A 26,131-nucleotide genomic window follows, 5' to 3' on the forward strand; every position below is an offset into this window, starting at 1 on the left:
CTGGTTTGTTGCTCTTTATGGAAAAATTTGTAGATGTCCTTTGTCTACGCCAGAGAGTAGCCCTTCATTAGTGCTATGAGTTACAAAAATTTTTTCCAGATCTTTTTTTTTCATTCTTAACTTTTTATCATGCAGAAAAAAAAAAAACAAAACATGTATTTGTGAGCTTGAATATAATAGTCTTTGTTTTGTGGCTTCTGCATTTTGAGCCGTAGTTACAATCGCCTTCCCCACTCTGAAGTTAATGAAGAATTTGCCTGCGTTTTGCCCTGGTATTTGTATGGTTTCTTTTTTTTATATATTTAAATGTTCGATCCATGGGGATTTATCCTGGTGTGTAGGATGAGAACTGAACCAACTTCGTGTTTATTTTTTCCCAGTATTGTTAAATGGCCAGGCTCTCTTTTTCCACTGACTCAGATGCCATGATTTATATTAAATTCCCACACATATTTGGGTCCCTCTCTGGGCTTTTTCTTCTCTTCCACTGCTCCATTTGTCTTCATTTACTAGCAGCACAATGTAGTGATCATTGCAAGTTTAAATAGTGTTGAGATTTCTGGTAGAGACATTCACTACCTACTGTTTCTTTTTGTTTTTGTTTTCCAGTTTGTTTTGTCTTGTTTTCGAGTTTTCCCAGCTTTTCTTTCCTGGTTTGTTTATATCCTCATTTCCACATGGATGTCATGTTGTCCTATTAGAAAACCAAACAAAATCTTGTTGGTGTATTTTATTGGGATCGTATTAAATGTATAAATGAACTTAGGGAGGGACTTCCCTGGCCGTCCAGTGGTTAGGACTCTGAGCTTCCACTGCAGGGGGCACGAATTCGATCCCTGGTCTGGGAACGAAGATCCCGCGTGCAGCGAGGTATGGCCAAAACATCATCATCGTCACCATCATCAAATTAACTTGGGGAGAACTGACACCTTTATGCCGTGGACTCTTCCTATCTGTGAACGTTTCTGTGTATTTGCAGCTACCTCTCCTGAAAGGGCTTTGTTTAGCTCCTCCAGCACAGTGAATACCTCCCTGCCCTGTGCTCCTGTCACACCTTGTACACACACGCTAGTCACATGCTTGTTGACCGGATGCACCAGGGCCACGCTGCTGCGGCTGCTGGCTGACCTTGGATTCCCACGCTGAGTTGGGAGAACCATTCTTGCTCTTTTCTGTCCTCAGAGCTGGCACACAGCCTATGCTCAGTCAATGTTTCCGCCCCTCCCCTCTCCAGCTCTGGACTGCTCTGCCCACAGCGTGTACACCACCTGCGTTCCCTCCTGCCCCCGTTCCTGCCAGGACCCAGAAGGCCAGTGCAAAGGCTCCAGAGTTCCCTCTACTTGCAAGGAGGGCTGCGTCTGTGAGCCCGGCTACGTGCTCAATGAGCGACAGTGTGTGCCCAAGAGTCAGTGCGGCTGCAGGGATGCTTGGGGTGACTCCCTTCCCGTGAGTGAGGACGGGAAGTAGGGGCAGGGACAACCCACCTTCAGGATGCCACTTTCTCCTTTCCTGTGCCTCTCTTGGCCTGGGGTGCCTGTGTCTCTACAGCTGGCCCTGGGTGTGAAGGCTGGTGACAGGGCACGGTGGTCTCCTGCCAGGTCTGGGGCTGTAGGGTGCGTGGTTTGGATTTGGGGACTGAGGAATCCAAACCACAGGGATGCAGCTGGTGGGGTGGCCTTGGTTTGAATCCTGATGGTACCACTTACGAGTCAGGGGACCTCTGTGACCTCAGTTTCCTCATCTGTAAGATGGGTTCAGCAGTACCTCCTGAGCAGCCTGTGTGAGACACTGAGCACACTGCCTCTAGGGGGTGGTACAGGGCCATAAGGGTGCAGATGGCACTAGGACTGCCTCTGGCATGTGCCCCGTGAGCCATCAGACTATGGGCTTAGGCTGAAGTCCTGGAGGAAAGAGAGCTGGCCCTTCCCTCCTCACTCCCCGTTCTTCCTGCGGCTTCTGCAGGTGGGCAAGTCTTGGTTCGTCAGAGGCTGCTCCGAGAGATGCACATGCAGAGCGGGTGGCGTTCACTGCCGGCCCTTCACCTGCCCCTCGGGCTCCCAGTGCCAGCCCAATGAGGATGGCAAAAACTACTGCGCACCTGAGAGTAAGGGGGCCCCCGGGGAGGTGGAGCCGGAGAGGCCTGGGCTGGGGGCTCTTGAGAGGGCGGGGCCCGGTGCAGGCATGGGTGGACCTGGGCTCTCTCACGCTCTTACCAGCTTCCTGGTCGCCTGCGTGATCCTCTCTGGGATCTGCTACCTTAAGGGCAAAAAGAAGGAACCAGACAAGGGGATCCTCTCAATCTGGGAGAGGGAGAAAGTGGAGGATCAAGTCCACTGGGAGCCCGGCGCTAAGAGGGAGGCACCAGGCGGGTGAGGGGCTCTGGGGCCGTTATATCGCGCAGGGTGTCTTCTCAGTGTTGGCCATTCTTGGCAGAGTCGGAGCAATGCACAATTTATGGGGACCCCAGTTACCACACATTTGATGGCCTCAGCTACCGCTTCCAGGGCCGCATGACCTACTTTCTGATCAAGACCTTGGACGTGCTCCCCGATGGGGTGGAGCCCCTGGTCGTGGAGGGACGCAACAAGGTGTATCCGTCCTTCAACCCCATCTTCCTGCACGAAATCATCGTGACGGTCTACAGCTACACAGTCCAGCTCCAGACCGAACTGGGGCTTGTAGTAAGCCAGGCCAGGCCGAGAGGGTCCGGGGAGGCAGGTCGGGCCATGGGAGGCCACCTGAAGCAGGTGAAGCCAGGACTCCGTGTTCCCTGCGAAGTTCCCGGCAGAGGCTGCCTAATTGTAGAAATCAGGATCAGCGTTGCGCTCACCTCCTTGTGGGGAGCAGAGGAGGGCGGTGGGGTTATACACAAAGTGGGAGAGAGGCGGTGGTGGGGGATGGGAGGAGAGAGAAGGGAAGATCATGCAATGTGAGGGTGGAGGCGGGCTGAAGAAGTACCGGGGCACCCACCTGCCAGTTTTTTTTTGCAAGGAAAGGGCCGGGGCAGCCACAGAAGCAGACCGCAGGGAGGCCTTTGCCACTCAGGATGGCAAAACTTCCTGGGGTGTCTCGTTCCCCAGAACGATGGCACCGAGAGGTACTGAGATGTGCAGAGAGGCAGAGGCCAAAGGGGCAGAGGGTCTGCTTGGTTCGGGCCTCCCTGCAGCTCCTGTCTGCCTTCTCCAGGTCAATGGTCAGAAGATGGCCATCCCCTACGAGCCCAGCGACCAGCTGCGGGTCACCATGCGAGGCCATCGCCTGTATCTGATCACAGACTTTGAGCTGGTTGTCAGCTTCAATGGAAGGAACAACGCAGGTACCTGAGCGTGGGGACTGCGGCCCGAAGGGACGTCCCAGGGATGGGGGAGGGAAAACCACACCTTAGACGGGCTGAGCGTGGTGAGAAGACCCCTGCCTGGGAGTGGGGCCCCGAGCTCGAGGGGAGGACCCAGGAGGGGTGGGAAGGGACAAGGTGGGGAGTCTCGCTTCTGGGCCCCTTCCTCCCGCAGTGATCTCCCTGCCCATCACGTACCGGAGGCTGGTGCGCGGCCTGTGCGGCAACTACGACCAGAACAAGAGGAACGATTTCACGCTGCCCAGCGGCGCCCTCACCCAGAACCTCCTTGTCTTTGGCAACAGCTGGGAGGTAAAGAAGACCAAGGGGGGCCTCCCCCGCTTCTCAAGGTGAGAGGGCTGGGGCTCTGAGCAGGGAGGCCCAGGCCGGAGGGGGTGCAGAGGGGATGCGCGACAGCCTACTGTGTTCACAGCCCGCTCCCCCCCATCCTCAGCAGAGGAGGAACCCTGAGGTCGAGGGCCCAGATGGGCCTGATTCTTCTAATCGCATTTCTTTTCTCTCCCACTGGCTGTGGGGCACCTGCCCTGTGGATCCCAGTCTGTGCCCGAGCCCTCCCCTCCCGCCCCCTCCTCAGTCCCTCCTAAGTTCGCAGCCCTGGTGGGCCTCACCTGGTCCTTCGCTGTCTCTGCCCCAGGGCCGTACAAGAGGAAGAAGTGAAAGAAGAAGAGGCGTCAGGCTTTCACGTGTCAGAATGCAGCCTGGAGCAGCTGGAGCTCATCAACCACACCCAGGCGTGTGGGGTGCTGGTGGACCCCCAGGGCCCCTTTGCTGCCTGTCACCAGACTGTGGCCCCAGAGCCCTTCCTGGAGTGAGTCAGGGATCCAGGACACGTGGGAATGGCCTTTCTTCAGGTCCTGTGGCCTGTGCTCAGATCAGGTCTCTGTTGGGAGCAGTTCTCTCTGCGGCCTGGGTACCTTGTCGCATACATGTGTGCTCACACACACGCACACACACACACGTGCTGCCCATGGGGCTTCCAGGGCCTCTTCTGCAGGGCTGGGTCTCCTTGCCTCCCCGTCTCTGACAGCCCCAACTGTTCCTGCCGTCCCCCAGGCACTGTGTGTCTGATCTGTGTGCCACCCGGGACCCCAGAGAGCAGGAGGAGCTGCGTTGCCAGGTCCTCAGCGGGTACGCCATCGTCTGCCAGGAGGCGGGCGCCGCCCTGGCCAGCTGGCGGGACCACACCCGCTGCGGTGAGGCCCTGACCTTCCCCAGCGGCTGGCCCCTGACCCCTTCTGGCCATGTCCACCCTCTGCGCCGCTCTGAGCCCCCACCATTACCTTCACCTCGGCTTCCTGCCTTGGTTCCCCCAGCCCTAAACTCTCCTCTTGTCGAGTCCTTCCCTGCCCCTTCCCTGCCCTCACCCGACGCCCACCCCCACCCCCCATCACTCCGTCACCCCATGACCCTGTCCTGCTCCTTCTTGCAGACGCCCATCTTTGCTTCACCTCACGCTTTGGTGTGACAGACAAAAAGGGACACAAAGCTGGTCCACTCTTCTGGCTCCTCTGCCTCCACCAAGCTTTGTGCTCTGTTGGGTGACCTTGTTCCCCATACCTGGGGGCGGCCCCAGCACAGCCACCTTCTGACTATGGCTCTGCCCCCTCAGCCTTGCTGTGTCCGGCCAATACCATCTATCAGAGCTGTATGACACCCTGCCCAGCCTCCTGTGCCACCCTGGCGGTCCCCAGGGTCTGCAAGGGCCCCTGTGTGGAGGGCTGTGCCAGCCTCCCGGGCTACGTCTACAGTGGTGCCCAGAGCCTCCCCCTGGCCCACTGCGGCTGCACCAACAACGGCATCTACTATCAGGTCCGGGCTGGAAGTGGGAGGCCCGGAGGGAGCAGAGGCGCGAAGGGAGAACCAGACGCGGGAGGTAAACCAGACCCCCGCCTCCCGGCCCTTCTCCATCTCCAGCAGGGTGACAGCTTCGTGACCGAGGATTGCTCCCAGCGCTGCACCTGTGCCCGCCCGGGGGTCCTGCTCTGTGCGCCCCTCAGCTGCAGCCCTGGGGAGGTCTGCACGCTGGGGAACCTCACTCGTGGCTGCTTCCAAGGTGAGCCTGGACTGGCCCTTGGCTCCAAGCTGCCCTCATACCCTCTGGGTGGGGGTGGGGGGCGTCCCTGGACCAAGGACCACACCTCCCAGTCCTACGCCTGGGATTCTACTTCACTGATGTCAGGAAGTTTGTGCCATGTCGTCCTGCTTTTTGGAAGGGGCAAAGCCATGGGCCCTGCCTTCTCTGGGCCTCTGCTCTCTGCTGGGCGCTGTGCTGGACCCGTTTTCCAGCATTAGCTTCCCAGGATCTCCTTTAGTCCTTACTCAGCACTTGGGGGTAAGCAAGGCATCCCGCTTTATAGGTAAAGAAAATGGAGTTCAGAGCGGGTAAGCAGTTTCCCCAGAGCTTGGGGGTGTAGAGCCAGGATTAGAAGTCTGGCCCGCAGACCCCGGCGAGTCTCTGTCAGCTGCTGCTTTCTTCCCTGGCGTCCCAGTCCCCAGGGCCGTCTTCCTGGCTGTGGGTGTCCTCCAGAACCCTCTCCCACCCCCTCCATCCTTGCAGACAGCCCGTGCCTGCAGAATCCCTGTCAGAATGATGGGCGGTGCCGGGAGCAGGGAACCCTCTTCACCTGTGAGTGTGAACTTGGTTATGGGGGACCCCTCTGCATGGAACCTCGGGATGTGCCACCCCGCCAAAAGCCAGGCAAGAACTTCATCCCAGGCCCTGTATCCTCACAGCTCCTTCCCCGCCGCCACCGGTTGCAGAATGATTCCACGTATATAATATCCATTATAGATGTATAATAGATAAAATATGATCAAAGTCATATATTACTGTGTGAAATATAGTGACATGATATTATAATATGATCCCTAAAGATTAGCAGGATCAGTGTCCTCAAAGAATCTCAGAGTCCCTGTGCCCATCTCCTACCCACACACTCTGGATCTTCTCTCTGACACAAGCTCCCCACTTCTGTGATCTCTCTGCCTCACCCTGCTGTCAGTTCCCCTTTCTTGTGTCCCTCTGAGCCTCCCCAGTATCTTTTATTGGTTTTCTCCATCCTAAACTGTAATTCCCGTGAAACTCTGGGCCAGTAGTTCTCCAACTTTATCCTTGTGCCTCAGATCAGGGTGGAGCGGGGTGTCTTGCTTAACTTGTTCATTCTGGGACGCACCCCCAGAGATTTGGATTCGGGAGGTCCAGAGGGGGGCCCAGAGATCTGCATTTTCCATCAGTTCCCAGGTGACCGACAGAAGTGATTCCAGGGCTACTCTTTGAGAAGCACTGACCTACCTAATACCCTGGACTCTAGGGGACCAACTGGATAAACATCCCCTTGAAAGGTTTACAGGAGTTGTGTGTCCAGAAGCAGGAGGGCAGTGCCAAGGCCTTGAAACCCCTGGGAGCAGCAGCCTCCTAGAGGGAGAACTAGTCACCCAGGGATGTAGTCCCTCCAGGGTGGCAGCCGAGGACCAAAAGGGAGTGTCTCCCTGACCCCTTCTTAGCCCATACCTCTTTCTCTTCCCCACACTCCAGAAGCGTCTGACTTTGTGGCCATCCTGTTGGGACTGCTGGTGCCTGTAGTGGTCATAGTGTGGGCGGTGACCAGAGAATGCATTTCCAGGAAGAGGGGGAGGAGGAGGTGAGTTTCTGGAAAGGGGAAGAGGGGTGGCTGGTGGGGGTGCAAACATGGGGAGTGAGTGTCAACCTTCCATGCTGGTGTCTGTTCCCCATGCCCTCTAGGGAGAAAATGCAGAGCCAGACCAGAGACAAGCTGGCGGGTACCGGTGAGCACCAGCCCTACCGTCCACAACTTTGGTGCCCGGGAGTTGAGTCTGCCTCTAATAATACAAGTTTTCTCGCTTTCTCTTCAGATTTTGCCCCAGAGCATGGCTCCAAAATTGCTCAGTTCTGAGTTGTCCACAGAAAAAGGAGATAAAATTATTTATTTTTGAGATGTGAATTTTCACATGGTTCTGGTGGAGGAAGGGTGTGTGAGATGGGTTATGGGGGAGAAAAAGGAGGGAGATGGGGATGCAGGAGCCTAGGGCTGGGTACTCCACAGAGTGTCCAGAGGGGAGGGGAACTGAGGTCTGAGGAGGTGAGGGGCGGTCTGTCCCTTAGACAGAGCCATGTGAGGGTGGGGCCCCCCACCAAAGCCCTCTGGCTTCAGGGATACAGGAGAACCGGTCTGTGACCAAAAGGGCCTTGGGGTTCCTATGGTAACTGAGGGTGGGGTCTGAGGGCCGGCTTGGGAGGAGTTTGGAGCTCCATCCTATTAGGAGTGACTAGCTCACCTCAGCCAAAGGCCAAAGTGCAGACATTCCCACCCTGACCTCTGTGCCTTCTGCCTCCCACCAGGCAGGTCCTCGGGGAAGGGGCTGTGACATCCTGCTTGGGCTCTAAGAAAAGGAAGGCTGCCAAAGCCGGGGGTGGGGTTGGGGGGGCGGGGGGCGGGGACGGGACGACTCAGGATGGGGGACACCAAAACAGGCAGGACCCTGGGTTCTAGAAAGGAATCCCTACTCTGTGCTTGTCCTCCAAATGACCCCAGAAGCCACCTTCATGTAAGAAAGGAAGACCCAAATTAAGGAAAGGGCTCCAAGGAGGGAGGGGTGTCCCTGGCCAGGCCACCCTGCCCCTTAGCTGCGGGGAGCAGCTTACACTTGAGCTCATGGCAGGAAGGCTCAGGGGGTTCTGGAACTGGGCTGGCCATGCTTTAACCTGGGCATCACGTGGCTCCCAGCAGCGTGCCTGCCCCCCCCCCCCCACTTAGCTCCCTTCTCCTGCTCTTTGACCCTTTGCCTTTCTGTTCTTCATCTGTGTCCTGCCCCCTTGATCTCTGCTCCTCCCCTCACCAAACTAAGTCTCCTTATCAAACCTGGATGTCTGGCTGGCAGGGAAGGTGGCCTGGACCAGCAGCCTCCAGATAGACCTCCTTCCAGAAGTAGGGGGACCCAGACCCTCTCTGTCCTTATACATGGGCCATGTCATTGAGGGAGGGGACAGAGGATTCCTGAGTATTATACTCCCCAAGGCAGTTGTAGAGTCAGGAAATTGGGAGCAGCATCAGTGGCGGTGGCTTTCTGGGCGGGGAGTGGCAGAGGCTGTGATCTGGGGGCCTGTACTGACCCCAACGTGACAACAGGGGGCAACTGAGATGCAGAAATGGCAAAGCTGCACCAGCTTGACAAACCAGACCCAGACCAGGCCTGCCCCTGCAGGTGTCCCCTGGGGCGGGCAGGCTGGGAAACTGAAGATTCTGAGAAAGACATCGGGGGATTGACCCCAGCCTCATCTTCCTGTTTGGGAGGGAGAAGTTGGGGGAAGATACTCAGGTGGTTTCCCCTCCCTTCCCAAGAGGCTGGGAGAACCTGCCTGGGCAGCATCTTGAAAGGGGGAATTGTCCTTCCGACCCAGCCCAGCGTCTGTGCATGTGCCTGTGCGCGCATGTGTGTACACGTGGGGGGTCCGCATCCTCCACTCCAGCCTCTGCCCCTCCCCCACAGCCAATGCAGACCCCCCCCACTGCCTCTAAACCAACCCCAGCTGTCAACATCTGGCCCACATCTGTCTCCATCTGACTGGACCTCCACCCGATTCCTCCGTCCCCTCTTCAGGGGGCTGTAGGGCAGGGCTCCGAGCTCAAGGCCTCCCCTGCCTCAGAGCCCCCTGCCAGGGCCAGGGCACCAGGGCAGGGGAGGGAGGGCAGCCCCACCCCGGAGGTGCCCCAGGCTCTTGGCAGAGCCATCTGGAGCCGTTAGGAGCAGCTGCCGATGACTCATATCCCATTGCCCCCATCCCACCACCTCAAACACTCCCTGCAGCTGGGAACCAAGCACCCAGCCCCCCACAGCCCTGTCTTCAGACCTCCGACACCTCTCAGTCAGCCTGGCTCAAGATCTCCTCCATGCCAGACCCCACCCTCCACAGAAGTCTATTCCACCCCCCCACCCCACTCCCAATCACCCCCAGAGCTAGGACACTTCCCATTTTCTTTTATTTATACAAAACAATTGTTTTAAATATAATTTAAGAGCCCCCTCCAAGCACCGGTGTCTGTCTCTGGTTTCCACCACCACTCCCCCCCACACCCCCTTCATGGACACAGCTTGGGGGTACTTGGGAGGGCAGGGCAATGTCTGGGGGTTGTGGCGTGACCAAGGCACTGTTCTGGAAACAGACACAACGATGGGTCCCTGCTTCAACTTGGGCAGAGGAGGCAATACTGAAACAGGTCCCCTCTAACACAAAAAGTTATGACAAGGACGGTAGAAAAAACAAAGACAAAAACGAAAAAAAGAGGGGCGGGGAGGAAAAAATAAGACCGAAAACAAAAAATAAAACTCAAAAACCTTCAATATGAAGGCAGCAGATAAGGGAGGGGCATTTACAAGGGAAAACTGAGTTCGGTGGAGACAGCAGCAAGGTTGGGACATCCAGGTCCAATGATGTTGTCACTGGGCCGTGATGCCCCTTCCCGCCTCCCGAGCTCGCAGGCTAGTCCCCCCTTCTCTTTGGTCTGCAGGGCCACTGCCCTTCAAGGTGAGGAGGGGCACCTGGGGGCCCTAATTGGGGATCAGAGGGAGGCTGTGGGGATCGTGCCCAACCACCCCGGGACGCTGGCAGATTCTGGGCACTTCTTTTCCTCTGGTCACACCCAACCCCGAGGGAAGGGCTCCCGCACCCTCGGTTTGGGATTCCCCGCCTGGGGAACCTGTGATTTCTACACTCCCAAACGGCAGATTCCCCAAATCCCGGCAGCATCCCCAAATCCCGACTCTCCAAATTGCCAGCTCCCCGTCCCCATGGGTTCAAAGTGCAATCCAGTGGGGCGCGGGGATGGGAGCCTCTTGGGTCCCCACCCGATTCTGCCCCAGGAAGAAGGGGGGCAGTGTCCCCGGCATGGGTGTCCCTGCTGCTCCAGAGCTGTGGGGCCCGGCGAGGAGGCGCAGATCAGTACTCGGGGGCTGGTGCTCCCGACCCGCCTGGGGCTCCAGGCTTGGCTTGGGACTTCATGTGCTGGACACTGGCCAGGATTTTCTTCTGGTGTCCCGCCAGAGTGACTCCTATTCGGAGCAGGTCCCTGGGGAAGAATGAACAGCTAGGTGAGGCCACTGGGCTCCCGGGGAGGCTCTCCTTCAGAAACCCCATCCTCGCCTCGGCACTGTCAGCCAATCAGAGTGGCTGGCGGGGAAAAAGGGCAGACGTCAACAGTTGCCAGGCAGTTCCCGGAGGATTTAGGAGCCCGCCACAGTTCTGCGCAGCCGCAGTAGGGGGCCAGTAGGGGGCGGGGCTAGGTACCCGCAGGGGTCGAGGAGCAGGAGTTGGGGGGCTGCCGCCTGGATGCTGGATCGAGGATTAAGAATAGGCGGAGAATCCGGGAACAGGAGGAACTAAAGGGAGAGAAAAGCCCATAAAATGAGGTTGGGGAGAGACTGCTTTAGAGGAGAAAGAAGTCAGAAGGAAAAAGCCAGAGAGAGAGACAGACAAAGAGAAAGAGCTGGGTGAGTGGAGAGGAAGGGGTGGGAGGGGACAAAAACAAACTGCTCCCAGCCCCCATCCTGATGCGGGGAGACTGAGGTACAGAAAAAGAGGTGAGAAATGGATGGCAAGAACCCGAGTCAGGGAACCGGTGTCAAGGTGAGGCTGGACCTAGTCAGGGAGGAGGCACCCAGACCTGGTGGGGCAGACTGGCCCACGACCTGCCTCTCACGTAGAGGGCCTCCTGGACCCTCTGTGTCTGGATTTCTATTCCTTCTATTTCTGTGATTCGAATCTGGGTTGAGAAGAGTCCTTGGGAGAGAAATGGAAAGGCAGAAAGGAGGACCAGGGAGAGGTCAACTAGGGAAAACCAGTATTTGGGAGGCACTGGAATCATAAAACCATGTAACGCTAAAGCTGGAAAGGAGCTCCAAAACCTAGTCCAAACCTTCTCCTTTTATGGGTGGGAAAACATCCAGAGTTGACACGTTGTTAATGTGAGAGCAGGGTCTGGAATGTAGATAGATGCACAAAGAGAGATTATGAGGCGGGAGCGAGATGGCCCAGGGCTGAGATGGTGCAAGGGGGTGAGGAGGACACAGCTGACCTGCAAGATTCCCGGGGCTCTCAGCCCCTGCAGCTGTTACTGCTTTGGCAGGGGAGGGGCTCTAGAGAACAAAGTTGGCACCAGGAGTTGACCCCAAAGGCCCCTGCTGACACTGTGGGCCTGATTCTGGTCCCCAGGCACCACGCTTTCTGGCTGCTTGGCCCTCACCACCCCCCACCTCCTTCTCCCGCCACGACTTACTCAGCGGAGATCTGGCTGACCAGCTCAAAAGAGCCAAACCCAGCAGCTGCAAAACTTTCTTCGTATCTCCCCATCTTGATGGCTCGAAGCCACTCGCCCACAGACCCAAAAGCTGAGTAGTGGGGATGTCGCTGATCCAGGAGGGGGTGCGAGGCCCTGGGAGGCAAGGGTGGGGCGGACGCACTGAGAACCAGCCCGTGTCAGGCTGGGCACGTGGAGCCCAGCCCTGGAGAGGCGGACTGGGACCACCCCACACACCACCAAAGGGACAGACACTTCTGCGGGGGGAAGCCAGCTTCTCGGGGGGGTCAGAGGGCAGGGAAGAGGGGCCCGTCCTCTGGGGTCCTCACCCGCCGTTCTCCCGGGCCACTATTTTGAGGCTGGCAGGGTTCCGGATCATCTTGTCGAGGGCGCTGACCACCTGGGGGAAGCGAGGCCGTGCATTCCGGTCTTTCTGCCAACAGTCCAGCATGAGCTGGTGCAGGGAGGTGGGGCAGTCCGGGGGTGGGGGCAACCGGTAGTCCTGTTCAATGGCATTGATCACCTGGAATGACAGGTAGAAGCGCTAGGTGAGGATGTCAGGGAAAACGAGGCTGCCAAAGGACCCCAGGGAAATGGCGACTTAACACATGCTGAGATGGGTGCTACAGCCCCCCAGAAGGGCAAAGCTGGGGGGTCCTCCTGGCCAGGGCCAAGGCTGGCTGTGGTTCAACATCCCAGAAGCTCCTGAGCTACGATCCAGACATATAACCTCCCAAGCCTGCCCTCCATCACTGTGTCCTTCTGTGACCAAACAGGCTGTATCAAACTCTCGGATGCAGAGATTAGCTCCTCACCTCAAGGACCCAGCAAAAATGAGCTCTCTGGGAACCCCAGTCCCACCCCATATCCCAAGAGAGAGGACATTCCAGGAAAGCTTGGTAGGACCACGGGACACTTACATCCTGATTGCTCATATCCCAGTATGGCCGTTCCCCAAACGACATGACCTCCCACATCACAATCCCATAGCTCCAGGCATCACTGGCAGACGTGAACTTCCGAAACGCGATGGCCTCTGGGGCAGTCCATCGGATGGGAATCTTTCCTCCCTAAAGACAGGGAAGGAAAAGATGCCCTGAGGGACTCACAGGACTCAGGCATTCTGCCCCCCCACCTTTGCCTTTCCCCCAGCTCAGGCCTCCTTTCCTTCTGGGACCCAAACACCCAGCTCCCCAACTCTGTTCTTTTCCTAGACGCCTGGTAGCCAGGTTCCTTAAGCTGACCACCCCCTACCCCCCCATACCCTGGCATGGTCTGCTCCTACATCCTATCCTGGACCAAAGCTGTCAATCCCTCAGCCTCCCACCTTTCCAACCTGCCCCATCCACCTGGCCCTAAAGATCTAGTTCACATGCCCGTGCCCCCCGCCTCACCAGAGAGCTTGTGTAGGTGGGATCTGAAGAGTTCTCCTCCAGGAATCGGGAGAGACCAAAGTCTGAAACCTTGCAGACAAGGTTGCTGTTGACCAGGATGTTGCGGGCGGCCAGGTCTCGGTGGACGTAACTCATCTCAGCAAGGTACCGCATGCCTGAGGCGATGCCCCGTAACATGCCCACGAGCTGGATGACGGTGAACTGGCCATCGTTCAGCTGGAGATGGACATGGGGGGCGTGGTTAGGACAGCTCACCCACCACTCCCCCTTCCTTCCACGTTCTAAACCGTATTTGTCCCTTCCAGACCCACCTCACGCCCACCTGTAGGGCAGGCATGCTGACATCCCAGGTAAACCCCCTCCTTTTTTTAAAAAATAAATTTATTTTTATTTATTTTATTACTTTTTAATCTTACTATTTGAAATCTATAGATGGTTTATTTAATTTTATTTTTTGGCCGTGCCTTATAGCATACGGGATCTTAATTCCCCGACCAGGGATCGAACCCGTGCCCCCTGCATTGGGCAGTGCAGAATCTTAACTACTGGACTGCCAGGGAAGTCCCCTGCCCCCTTTCTTTTACCCCGAGTTCTCTCAGCTCTTACGACGGTATCATGACACAATGCTTATAATTGTTCCTGTTTCAAACATGCTTTTGGTCTCTCGTAATTAGATTATTTTAAGATTTTCTCCCATTTAACTTAGTACTGTGCTTTACATCCAGGAAATATTCAACAAATGCTTTTGATCTAATATGTTCTTTTCATTTAGCAGCAACAGAGTGCTGACAGTTACGCGTATGCTCTGAAGCCACGTTTCTACAGGTAGAGATGTGGGCATTGCTGCTGAGCCGGCCACAATCTCACTCAGCCCTCTTGGACCAACTGTATGTAGGATGCAAGAGAACAGCGAGGAATCAGCTGTGATCAGTGACCACAGCACCAAAACTAAGTTTAAAGCCCGACTTTGACCTTTATAGAGTTCTCTCTCACCAGGTAAGCCAACCAGTCACGGACGGTTAACTAAGCCCATCCTCTGGGTTCAGCTAGCACACAGGGGACCCTCGGCAGCCCTGCAGGGCCAGCGACAGAGTCCAGAAACCCAATTTTGAGTCCATCCTCCAAGCCTGCACCTACCCCAGGCCTCGCCTCTCAGCTGGTGGACTCACTCCAGACGCTCAGGGTAGAGGCCTTGGAGTCTCCCTTGTCCACGGCTTACAATCCATCGGCAAGTTCTGCCGGCTGTGCCTCCAAAACACATCTCAAACCAACCACTTCTCCACGTTCACTTCAGCCCCCACGGCCTGAATGACTGAGTCTCATCGGCACCTCTTCCCTAGCACCTGTCAGAGGGATCTGCTTCAATCATCTCCCTCTCCTGCTGAAAAGCTTCCCCTTGGACTTCTAATCACATCCGAATTCCTAAGGCCACGAGGTCCAGCCGCCAACGACGACGTGATCCCCCATCGCTCCTCTGCTGACCTGGTTCACCTTTACCGGCCTTTCTGCTTCTTGAATGTGCTGGGACCCCACCCCACTCTGGGTGGCTGCTCTCTGTCCCCAGTATGCTTCCCCCCTTCTTCTGATGGCTGGCATTCTCATCTACCCAAACGTCATCTCTTCTAAGACAGAACCCCTTCCCTTTCCTGCAACCCGACAATGGAACAGGCTCCCGTATCCACAAGGGAGGGTCAGGCCGCCCTGGCACTGTTCAGGGTCTGCCTCAGCATCCCTCGTGCTGGGAGCCGGGTAGCCTGTGTCTCCTGATGCGGTGCCACAGGAAGTAAACAGCATCTCCGGAGGTAGGCTGGCCACAGATGTACAATTTTGAACTTATCACAATATTAGGTATAGCTTCCCTTACAGGAAACACAGAGAAACAAGCTAGATGACCCCACAAGGAAGAATCCGATAAATCCAGAAGATAAGACATTCAAGTGGACAAGTGGCCCGGCCCTTCAGTGTATCAGAACCCGGACAAGGGACTGTCCTGGATGTAGAAAAGGTTCAAAACAACCACCACCAGGTGCAATGCTTGATGCTGAACTGGATGCTGGGACACAGTGGAGACAACTGGAGAAATGTGAGCATCGAGTGGGCGTTAGCTAAGACCCCGCATGCTGCCACAAAGATCCTGCATGTGGCAACGCAGATCCCATGTGTTGCAACTAAGACTCGGTGCAGCCAAATAAATAAATATTATTAAAAAAAAAAAAGCGGGCATTAGACATACCAAGGAATTGTTGTAATTTTGTTAAACGCAATGTTATTTTGCTATGTGGAAAAACGTTTTGGGGACTTCCTTGGTGGTCTAGTGGTTAAGACGTCGCGCTCCCACTGCAGGGGGTGCGGCTTCGATCCCTGGTCAGGGAAGTTCCAAACGTGTGGTGCGGTCAAAAAAAAAAAAGTTTTGGTTTTTTACAAAAGATGCATAGTAAGGTTAAAAAATAATAAAATTTCGTAAATTTTTGTTAAAGTAGCAGAAGTGAGCTCTTCCCTCTCATTTCTATGATCCTGTTTAATTTTTTTCACATCTCAAATTCTGTTCACTTTTTATAAAAGCTGCTGTGTATGTGTTCATTTTTGGTCTCCCCCATTACTCCGACAGCTGGCCAAGAGCAGAGCTGTTCACGGCGCTAAGCGTCCGAGGCCCAGGACAGTGGCTCGTGCACACGGAGGCGCTCAGTAAATATCTGTCACAAGGACAGATGACAACCCCTCCATATCCCGGGCTCAGCTGGCCCCACAGGGAGACCAGTTCCAGGACCCAACCTTCCCTGGCGGAGAATGCAGGGCAGAGGGGCAGCGACGCGGGACCCACGTCTGTCCCGGGATCTGAGCTCCTGGGCTGCGCTGGGGGAGCGCAGGGTGGACGCCGGAGGCCGGGGGCACGGGGCTCACCCGCAGGAAGGAGTCCAGGGCGCCATTCTCCATGAACTCGGTGAGGATCATGACGGGCACGCTGTTGGTGACCACGCCCTCCAGGCGGATGATGTTGGGGTGCTCGAACTGGCCCATGATGGACGCCTCGCTGAGGAACTCCCGCCGCTGCCGCTCCGTGTAGCCGCCCTTCAGGGTCTTGATGGCCACGCAGCTCTCCTTCTTCCCGGGGGCCTTGAGCCGCCCCCGGCACACCTCCCCAAACTCGCCTTCAGGAGGGATGCCGAGGGTCAGCTCTCCTCCCCTCTCCGGGTCTGGCCCTGCCGTGCCGTGCCTCCCTCCACCCCACCCCCGGCCCGAGCACCCGGGCAGTTTCCTCTCACCTGCGCCAATCACCTCTTCGATCTTGACGTAGGAGACATCGATCTCTTTTGCGAATTCCCTCACAGCCTCATTAGGGTCTTCGTAAGTGAAGGGGTCAATGTAGACCTTAGTACCTGAGGAATCACGCGGGGCCTGTTAGCCACCACTGCGCTCAGATGCCCTGGTCCTGGCTCCCGCCCCAGCCCTATCTCCTGCAGGACAGGCCTACCCACCGTGCCCAATGAGATACTGTCCGTGTTTGTCCGAGTATTCAGCTTCTCTCCCATTGCTCTGCTTCCTGCAGCCGATGGGAAAGAAGAGGTAAACTGAGTCATGTGTCTCGATGTTCCCAGAGGGGAAGGATGGGAAGAGAGGAGCAGGAATCAGAGAAGATTCCGGGTGAAAACAGGCTCCCGGGACATCAGGGGAGGCGTGCCCTGGAGCAAGAGGGCGGGTGGCCAGCTACACAGGCTTCACACGGGCCTCCAGGTGCCCAGAGCCCTCACCTGAGGCAGAGGACGGCAATGACGATGACCACGAGGACCAGCACCACACCCACGACCGCCGTGCCTGCAATGAGGGCCAGCTGCTCCCGCCAGCTCTCATTCTCTGGAGGAGAAGAACTGGTGATCAGGGAGACCCGATGGGCCCGTGGGCTCAAGTCCCTCAGGGCAAAGAAGCAGCTTCCCTTCCCAGGCTTAGCGGCTTTGATTTTGTTCTGTAATAAATAGTGGTAACCACAAAAAGTCCCACTTGAACAGAAAGTTCCAAAGGCTAAAAATGAGAAGGTTTGTAGCCAAAAAGTGGAATAACCCAAATGTCCATCAAAGGATGAACGGATAAATACAATGTGTGATAGCCATTCAATGGAGTATTTTTTGGCCATGAGAAGGAATGAAGTCCTGATATATTCTACAACACAGATGAACCTTAAGAATAGTATGGGACTTCCTAGGTGGCGCAGTGGGTAAGACTCCTCCTGCCAATGCAGGGGACATGGGTTCGATCCCTGCCCCGGGAAGATACCACATGCCACGGAGCAACTAAGCCCGTGCGCCGCAACTATTGAGCCTGCGCTCTAGAGCCCGTGAACCACAACTATTGAGCCCACGTGCCACAACTACTGAAGCCCACGCACCTAGAGCCCGTGCTCTGCAACGAGAGGCCACCGCAATGAGAAGCCCGCGCACCACAGTGAAGAGTAGCCCCCGCTCTCAGCAACTAGAGAAAGCTCGTGTGCAGCAACGAAGACCCAAGGCAGCCAATAAATAAATAAAATAAATTTATGAAGAAAAAAAATAGTATGCTACGTGAAAAAAGAAGCCAGTCACAAAAGACTGTATTGTATGACTGCATTTGTATGAAAGGTCCAGAACAGGCAAATCTACAGAGACAAAAAGTAGATGAGTGTTTGCCAGGGGCCGGGAGGTAATGCAAGGGGTAGAAGCATCTCTTTTTTGAGGTGCTGAAATGCTCTAAAATGAACTGCAGTGATGGTTGCACAACTCTGTGAATGTATTACAAGCCAGGGAATCATATATTTTAAATAGGTGAGTCACACAGTATATGAATCATATCTCAATAAAATTGTTTAAAAAAAACGAAAAGGTTTAGAAAACCATTGGACCGCATATAAAAACTATCAAAGTGTCACATCATTTAATCCTTGGAGCCCTGTGAGAGAGGCCTCATATTTCCATTCTTTTGGATGAGAGAGCTGGGGCTCAGGGGTCAAGTGTTTGCTAAAGGTCACATAGCTGGAGAGCCTCTGAGCTGGCCTTCACACCCAGCTGTTGGTTTTGGTTTCTACATGCTATCACCAGGCCAAAATGCCTCGTGGTTGAGAGAAAGAAGCATGGGGCTGTGACCTTGGGGGTCCTGAGGGCAGAGCCAAGGCCTCCCGGCTGGAGGGGGCCAACCAACTGAACCCACACCCTGCTCCCCGGGCTCACCGTCCAGCTGGGTCTGGCTGTGGTGCTCCTGGCCGAAGGGCCCGTAGCCGGCCTCAGAGCGTGCCCGCACCTGGACCAGGTAGCTGGCTCCCTGCTTCAGTCCCCGCAGCTCTGCCCGGTTCTCCGACGTCTTCAGGAACCGCACGCTGCTGGGGCCCTCTGCACCCTGTTCAGGCGAGGGTGCTGGCCATGAGCCAGGGCCCCCAGATTCCACTGCTCCTCCCGCCTCCCCCTGACCTGGGCCTTCATCAGTAGCACCTGTTGAGTGGCAGGTGAGGCCTTTGTGCCACTTTTATGTATGCCCTGTGCTGTGCTTTGCATTAATTATATCATTTAATCCTTGTAGCGATTCTGTTACATTATCCTAAGTATTATTTTTTCTTTTGGTCGCGCCCCACAGCCTGCAGGATCTTAGTTCCCTGACTAAGGATGGAACCCATGACTCCCTGCAGTGGTCACTCAGAGTCCTAACTACTGGACCACCAGGGAATCCCTATCCTAAGTATTTTACAATGAGAATATTACGCTCTGAGAGGCCAAGGGGTTGACACAGGTCACTTAGCGAGTATGCATCAGATGCCTGCAATTCAGGTGTCCCAGCCCCTGGAGCAGGTTCCACTGCCCAGCCCCACCCCTGGCGTGAGGTCTGGTCTCACCTTCTCGTGATACTTGACCTCGTAGTCCAGCACTGCCCCGCTGGGTGCCCGGGGAACCGCCCATGCCAGGCTCAAGCTGCTGGGTGATGACCGAGTCACCCGGATGTCGGACACTGGGGGTGGCACTGCGAGAGACAGACACCTTGGGGCCCTTGATCGTGGCTGGTCTGTCCCTTATCTTGCCCAGCTCTTCCTCTGCTGGCCACACTTGTCTCGGTCCTCCAGCTCTTTTGGGAACGCCTTCTGGCTCTCTCTGCCCTATCCTGAACTCTCCAGCCCACCTTTGCATCTTTTTAATGCTCTCTTTCTGCCTCTTGCCCCAAAGGCCTTGACCCGCTATGTTTCTGGGGACCCCCACTCCCCAGATGCTGCTTCTTCCCCATCAGGCCTTTAGACTATCCACATCCCTCGCTGGACTTTCCCACCCATGCCTCTCCCATCCGACCACAGGCTGCCCCCTGCCCCCAGTCTCACCCTCGCGGTCGGTGGTGACATTCACAGCCTCAAAGGGGACTGGCCCGCTGGCTAAGGAGGACACCCCGTTCAAGGCGGTGACCTCGAAGGTATAGGTGAAGTCAGGACGCAGCCCACGAATCGCCACCCAGGGCTCCACCAGGTCCCGGGGTCCGGGGTCGAAGGTCAGGTCTCCCCCACAGGGCGTGCAGGACCCCCCGGGGCGACACTCCCGACATCGGAGCGCATAGGTGAGGTCCTCTCGGCCGCCTGACTCGAGGGGGGCGCTCCACTCCAGGCGCAGGGCGGAGCCGTTCAGGCGGGAAACCACACTTCTCGGGGCGGACGGAGGGGCTGTGGGAGACCAGGGCATCATGCAGAGGCTGGCAGACGGGCAGGGGGTGGGCAGTGGGACAGACAGATGGCCACACTGATGTCTTGTCTTGGTGGGGCACCAGGCCAAGGTCAGGAGGAGGAAAGTGTGGGAGGAGGGGGGCTGGGGTCGGGGAGTCCACCCCAGGGGTCACTGGCCACTTACTGGTGCAGGGTGCACCCCGGGGGTCTGCGCGGGCCCGGAAGTACCCGATGCGACACTGGCAGACGGGCGAGCCAATGGTGTTGGAGTGGCTGTTGGCTGGGCATGGCTGGCAGGACCCCTCCCCTGACTGGGGCTTAAAGGTGCCCTGAGTACAGGCTGAGGGAGAGAAAGCTTCCATCAGAAACTTGCATCAGAGACAGTCAGCAGTAGGATGGGGAGGTGGGGACAAAACCAAAAAGACACTCAGCGACTATTACAGTTGCACGAGGTGCATAGGGGAGAGCTGGGAGAGGAGATCAGAAACCTGGCCTCTAAGAGGAGAAGACCTCCCACCAGAGCAGGGGTCTGAACCCTGACATGTATCCCGCCCCCCCAACATCCCACGGCAGCCTGGTGAAACCCAGACCGCTGCTCAGAATGATTTTGAATGCACACCACGAAATACACAGGTGACCAAGAAAACCAGATAAGTGAAAATATAACTATCAAAACAGGAAGAAAAGTTTGCAACATAGCAATGTGTGTGTTTCTCTAACAACAAGATACAGTGGCAAGGCTGACAGCCAATGAAATACTGAAGTCACCATGAACGAAAACATTGCCATTCTTGCGCCATCGTTAACGGGCTGTGAAAACACCCAGGATTTGAATGGACCCCAAGTTTCAGGCCCCATTCTGACCACTGGGCCGTGGCTGACATTCCATAAAAGGACTGGCCAATTTCAGGTGGAGAGGAGTGAAAAGAAAGAGCCATTTTTTTTCTCTCCCACCAAAGTTCACAGATCCCCTGCGTTCTATCTAGAAAACCCAGGTTAAGGACCTCTGCTCTGGAGAAAGAGCTAAGTGAGAATTCAGTATTAGTAAATTAGAGGAAATCATACAAATAAGACTAGAGACCATGATGCCTTTGTCATCTGAGTCCAACAAGGTCCACCAGCCCTGAGGACAGGCCCGCAGCCCAGGACAGCCTCCCAGGTTCAGAGAGGAATTAGACGTAGTTAGAAGGATGTGTGTGGAAATGATGGAGAGCTCAGCACTGTGCCGGGGGCCCTACAGACATGCCCTCTAGTAACTGAGTGCCCAGGAGAGTGAAGAACGTTCGAAATGGAAGTTTAAGAAATGGGTCCAAGAGCAGAGTACTGGCCCCTCCTACGAGGACGTGCAAGCTTGGCTGGGAGGCACCAGCCCTCACCTCGGCACCTGGTGTTCCCCTCAGCAGCCTCAAACCCCGGAGCGCAGCTGCAGCCCGTGACCGGCTGCTCCGCCCACTGGCCGTCCTCCCGGCAGTAGAGGCTGGGGCTGGGGCCAGGGGCAGGCACGGCATCGGCCACGCAGCTCCCCGCCACGGGCACCACGAGCTCACGAGGCACGGTCTCCGGGAAGCGCGTGAGGTTCACGGTCAGCTGGGCGCACTTCTTGTAGAAGAGGTGCAGGGACAGCAGGGCCATGCAGGCGCCCTGGTCCTGGAAGGCCAGGTAGAAGCCGGCCTTGGTAAGTGGGCCCAGACGCAGCGTCTTGACGTTCACCTTCCCGGTGGCCTCCGCCCCGGGGCGCTTCCGGGTCAGGTGCTCGGCAGCCACGGTGTCCACCTGCCAGGTCGGGGAAGAGACTCACTGCCGCTGTCCTCCACTCCCCAAGGACCCCGTTGGACTGCCTTCTTCCCAGCTCACCCTCTCCCTGGTCTGCTCAGTTCCTGTTCCAGGACCTTCTCTCCACCTTTCCCAACAGGCCCCAACACTGTCCACTAACACTCGCCGAGCTCCTGTGCTGTGTCCAGCCTCCGTCCTACACCTCCTTTCTGTGCATTCACTCATCCTACAGACACTTATCAACACCTACTCTGTGCCAGGCCCTGGACTCCGGGCCGAGGATACAGAGATGAAGGAAACAGTGTTAAGTTAAAAATATGATGAGTGCTGCGGCAGGCGGGACCCCAGGGCAGGCGCAACAGCAAAGGCATCCCGGGGGGACCTTGGGGCTGGAAGTTACCGGACAAGGAGGTGTTGGGGGGGAGAGGCAGAGAGAAGGCATTCCAGGGCGAGGCATCAGCTGGTGGGCGCTGTAAAGGGGCGAGGTGCACTCGCGCGGTGGAGCAGAGCGGCTGTTCCACCCGGCAGATCACCCTTTTCCCTCCTCAGACCCAGGCCTCCTGCTTCCAGCCCCCAGCGCCTCTAGACCACGGGCCAGCCCCAGTCCCCACCTTGGCCCGAGGCGCCTGGGTACCTTGATGTAGGGGTTTTCCATCCAGGCTGGCGTGTGGGCTGTGGCTGTGTCCGCGTCGCTCTCGAAGTAGAAGACGGTGAAGGTCTCCTTGCAGGAGCGGCCGGCCCGCGGCAGGGAGAGGCACTCCAGCATGGTGAAGCGCAGCGTGGCGTACACGTGCACGGCGCCCCGGCGCGGGACCCAGCCCGTGCGCAGCCAGTGGGCCAGGCCCGGGGCCCGCTGCACGTCGCACACCTCATAGGTCCGAACGCTGTGCTGCTCCTCGTCGAGGCCACTCAGCTCCTCCCACTGCGGGGAGAAGGGCGGTCAGCCCAGGGGCCGCTGAGCCGAGAGGTGAGGGTCAGGGTCAGGGTGTTTGCCTGAAAGCCAGGAGGGGCTGGGGGGGACGCCCCTGGAGAGCAAGGGCTCAGAGGACACCTGCTCCAGCCGCGGCGAAGGGTCTGTGTGTGTGGTGGGAAGCAGGCGCACAGGTGGCCCCCTCCCTCTGTTTCCCTCTCCAACCCCAGCTCTTACCTGTCCCTCCACCTGAGGGAATGTCACCCACTTCAGATCGGCAGTTTCCAATTTTGTGTTCAGTAGGGTCTCTAAGACACACAGACAGACAGGCATCAGGCAGAGTCAGCGCTCTGGGGAGATACCAGGAAGACCAGACCCCTGGGAGCTGAGACAGGCGGCACCTCGCTGGAGCCCATCAGGCAGACTGAGACAGAAAGGTCGAGCAGGGGCGCAAGCCCTGCCCTCTGCCCCGCCCCACCGTCCCCAGATTTCCAGCCTCTTTTCTGAGTGGCAGTCCCGCCCCTAACAGCTGGCAGGCACCGGAGCTGACCCTCAGGACTCCCAGATCTGGGCCTCTGTGAACTGCTGTGCCCCGGAGGAGACCGGGAGACACAAACGCTGAGAGGGGAAAAGGGCAAACAGCTCAGAAAGGGCTACACTAGAGCCCAGACCTGACCCCGACCCCGAGGAGGTGGGGTACAGGGACACCCCTCCCGCCAGGGCCTGCCTCAGCCTCTGCAGTCTCTTCCCAAATCCAAAGGTGCTGCCTTCGTCCCCCCAACTCTACTCCTCTTCCAAGTCCCCAGCCCCCTTCAGACCAAACACCCACCCCTTCAGATCCTTGAAAGTGGTGCTGACCTCCTGAGGCCCAGCCCTGACCCCCCACCCCCTCCCCACCCGCGAGCTGCCCATCCGATGAGGAAGTGCTGGAGGCCAGGACGCTTGGGTTCCCGCCCTCGCCCCTGTCTGCAGAGGCCTCACATCTGGATTTGGTTACGGGAAGGAAAAGGGGAGGAGATTTTAGAGCTGTGTGTATGGGGGGGTGGGGGCGGTGAGCACACCTGGCTCCGCTCAGGCCTGGGGAGGGGAGGGGAGGGGAGGGGTGTTGGGGGAAGGGAGGGGCGGAGTTCTAGTGGAAGTGGGGGATTAGGAGAAACTGCTCAGCCCCCAGGCTGAGGAGGGTGGCGGGAGCACAGGGGAATCCCCTCAGAGATGTGGGGGGGCTGCAGCCTGCCCTGGGAGAAACTGAGAGGGGGCCGCCAGGGGAGCCAGCAGCACACCTGGGACCAGGTCCCTCCACCCCTGCAGAGGATACAGGAAGGCAGGTGGGTGGGGCAGCCTCCTCCCAGGGACCAGGTGATGTCCAAGGAGGGCAAGGGGTCAGGTGGGACCCCGGCCAGCCCAAGGTGAGGCCTGGGCCCCCATGGGTGGTGGGAGACAGCCCAGCACACTGGGGACAGGATGCCCGGGTTCTGGGAAGGGGGTGGATAGAGGCTGCGTCTCCACCCTCCATTGTTCCAGACTGGATAGTGTTTTCCTGTCTCCAATTTACACAGTGTCTCTGTTTCAGGCTGTCCTGGGCGCTCGAAGCGGCTCACTTTCTCTCATCCTATCTCCGTCTAGCCGGCCTCCCTCTCTTTGATCTGTCACTTCTCTTGCCTCTCACCTCTCTCTCCCCCACTCTCCGTCCACCTCCATCTCTCTTTCTGTCGCTCTGTTTTCTGTCTCCCACCTTTCACCATCCCTGGGGCACAGGGCCTTGGATAAAAGACTGAACTCTTGTCTCAGTGTCCTCATCTGTAAAATGGGGGCAGCAATACCTCCCACCCACAGGGTTGTTGGAACCGTGAAAATATAAAGCACTTAGTGTGGGTCTCGGGCTGGGAAAGCACTCAGGTAATAGGAATTAGAAGTTACTCCCTGTTCCTCTTTGCATCTTTCTCTCTCTCTTACCACATGTCTTCCTGGCGGGTTTTCTCCCTGCTCAACCTTCCCCTCTCTCCCACAGTTCTTTCCCTGTCTTTCTCTGAGCACAGCAAGTCTCCCCTCTCCCCCCACACCCAGCCTTTGATCCCCAGCCTAGAGCAGCACTGCCCAGCCTGGGGGAGACGGGTTTCTAACTGCCTTTGATTCCTCCTTCTCAGCAGCCCCCCATGGCCCACTCCCCAGAGACCCCTTTGATTCCAGGCATTGAAGGAGGGGAAGGAGGCAGCTCATTGAAAGGAGATTAGGGCTGTGGGAGGAGGGTTTATAGTGCTCTTGGCTCCCCCTCTAGGGGTTGAAGGGAGGGCAGAGACTCATGGATAAAGTAACATTTGGGGGGCGGGATGCAGAAAAAATATAAATTTAAGAGAGACTAGGAGACAGTAGTTAGGCTGAGTCTGGGGGACACGAGGGCTGTGCAGGTCAGTTTTTGCCAGCCTAGGGTTAGAGGAAGGGACTCCGCTGGGCCTGGAGCAGGGCTGGCGTCTAGGCAGCATTTAAAGGGCTGGGGTGCAGCCTGGGGAAACCAGGGAGGGGGCCTCCCTGCAGCAGGGGCCGTGGCTTCGGTAGAGATTTGTAGGTTTGGCGTGTGAATGCAGAAGGTGGCCATCCCCACAGGGATGTGTGGAATTGCAGGATCAAGGTGTGAAAGCTCCGGAATGGGGGGTGGGGGTAGTTTTATGGCCTAACACAAAGTTCTGCCTTGTCTTCTAGTTCCTCCAGAAATGTTTCCTCCTGTTTGGGGGAGGTGGGAACAGGGATAGAAACTTTGGAGAGCGTCTTGGAGACTGGAGTTGGGAGCAAAAGAAAAAGGCTGCCATGGGCGTTTGTAGTCAGGAGTCAGAGTTTGGGGAGCCGGGACCCGGGCTTGTCCCGGGACGGAGCTCAACTCCATCTCTTTCCCAAACAAAAGAAAACTCCACTCCCCGCTGGGCCGCCTCCTCCCCGCCCTCCTCCCGGGCTAGCACTATTGGTCCGCAGTGTTCGAGGTTGGGGTGCCGGGTTTGGGGAAGACAGAGGTCTGCCCCTCCACTCCGAGGCCCATCTTCGGGAGCCCCAGAAGTGGCGGTGCCCCCAGGGAAACTCACCTTCTAAAGCGGCTGCAAGCGAAGCCCAACAGAGCAGAGCCCGGAGCTCCATGGCGCCGCCTCACTCCGGTTGGACCTGATCCGAGTTTGGGGGGCGCTAGCCCCCCCAGGTCTGAACCCCTCCTGAGCGGGTGGACGCCGACTCCCCGCGTGGGACTCGGTGGGGGCCCTCAGCGCGGGCCCATGCGGGCGCGCCGGGCACCGGGTGGCGGCGCCCAGGTGTGGCTCCGCGTCCCCGCCGCGCGCGCAGACGGGCGGGCGGGGGGCGTCCTGGCGGCGGCCGCGCCGGGCGGGCGCAGAGCGAGACGTGGCTGGAGTCGGGGTCCCTCCGGGGCCTCGGGGTCCCGCCCCGGCTGGCTGGGGGTGGGCCGGCCGCTCGCGGTCTCCCTCCCTCCCTAGAGTGGCGCTGGTCGCGCCGCCGGGCCGAGTGCGCTCCGCGCCAGCGGGGAGGGTGGGAGCGGAGCGGGGACGGGAGCGGGAGGGAGGGAGACTGCGGCGCGGGGCCGGGCGGGCTGGGGCTGGGGCTGGGCCGGGCTGGGACTGGGCCGGGCGGCGCCTGGCCGGGGAGGGAGGGGCGCGCGGGGGGCGGGGGGCGGGGGGACCTCCCCCAAGCCCCGGCTCTGCGAGGGGGCCGGGGCGCGCTGATTGGAGCGCGCGC

At 57.6% G+C, this 26,131-nt stretch overlaps 2 protein-coding genes across 3 annotated transcripts in view; one reads left to right on the top strand and one right to left on the bottom strand.

The window, feature by feature from the left end:
- The window catches only part of ZAN (zonadhesin), a 31,606-nt gene extending 24,337 nt beyond the window's left edge, over positions 1–7,269 (top strand). Inside the window, exons 34-46 of the mRNA XM_057749504.1 lie at positions 1,235–1,446; positions 1,963–2,104; positions 2,434–2,681; positions 3,187–3,316; positions 3,510–3,684; positions 3,990–4,163; positions 4,409–4,548; positions 4,965–5,164; positions 5,270–5,408; positions 5,913–6,053; positions 6,891–6,996; positions 7,098–7,135; positions 7,229–7,269. Coding sequence (XP_057605487.1) covers positions 1,235–1,446; positions 1,963–2,104; positions 2,434–2,681; positions 3,187–3,316; positions 3,510–3,684; positions 3,990–4,163; positions 4,409–4,548; positions 4,965–5,164; positions 5,270–5,408; positions 5,913–6,053; positions 6,891–6,996; positions 7,098–7,135; positions 7,229–7,269 — 1,886 coding nt within the window. The remainder of the gene's footprint in view (positions 1–1,234; positions 1,447–1,962; positions 2,105–2,433; positions 2,682–3,186; positions 3,317–3,509; positions 3,685–3,989; positions 4,164–4,408; positions 4,549–4,964; positions 5,165–5,269; positions 5,409–5,912; positions 6,054–6,890; positions 6,997–7,097; positions 7,136–7,228) is intronic.
- A 2,066-nt stretch (positions 7,270–9,335) lies between these two features.
- EPHB4 (EPH receptor B4) lies at positions 9,336–25,994 on the bottom strand. Of its 2 annotated transcripts, XM_057747707.1 has the most exons (17): positions 25,474–25,994; positions 22,640–22,710; positions 22,127–22,414; positions 21,096–21,492; positions 19,904–20,059; positions 19,387–19,719; positions 18,913–19,037; positions 18,257–18,422; positions 16,811–16,913; positions 16,538–16,602; positions 16,325–16,438; positions 15,963–16,210; positions 13,062–13,277; positions 12,588–12,737; positions 11,997–12,190; positions 11,647–11,802; positions 9,336–10,440 (listed from the first exon to the last, which is right to left on the bottom strand). In XM_057747707.1, the coding sequence occupies exons 1-17, from the start codon at positions 25,523–25,525 to the stop codon at positions 10,311–10,313; spliced, it is 2,964 nt and encodes a 987-aa protein (XP_057603690.1). In that variant the 5' UTR covers positions 25,526–25,994; the 3' UTR covers positions 9,336–10,310. The 2 variants fall into 2 exon arrangements, with proteins under 2 accessions (XP_057603690.1, XP_057603691.1); XM_057747708.1 differs by lacking the exon at positions 11,647–11,802.
- Positions 25,995–26,131: the final 137 nt, after the last annotated feature.

The sequence above is a fragment of the Hippopotamus amphibius genome, chromosome 9, assembly GCF_030028045.1.
Source record: "Hippopotamus amphibius kiboko isolate mHipAmp2 chromosome 9, mHipAmp2.hap2, whole genome shotgun sequence".
Taxonomy (NCBI): domain Eukaryota; kingdom Metazoa; phylum Chordata; class Mammalia; order Artiodactyla; family Hippopotamidae; genus Hippopotamus; species Hippopotamus amphibius.

Bases quoted from the DNA above. Each gene is read 5' to 3' on its own strand.
- EPHB4 (XM_057747707.1), bottom strand. From the start codon at position 25,525: ATGGAGCTCCGGGCTCTGCTCTGTTGGGCTTCGCTTGCAGCCGCTTTA. The intron at 19,720-19,903 runs GTAAGTGGCCAG...GGTCTCCCACAG, and splicing joins CCGGGGTGCACCCTGCACCA to CCCCTCCGTCCGCCCCGAGA. The intron at 18,423-18,912 runs GTGAGACCAGAC...TCGCCTGAACAG, and splicing joins AGGTCAAGTATCACGAGAAG to GGTGCAGAGGGCCCCAGCAG.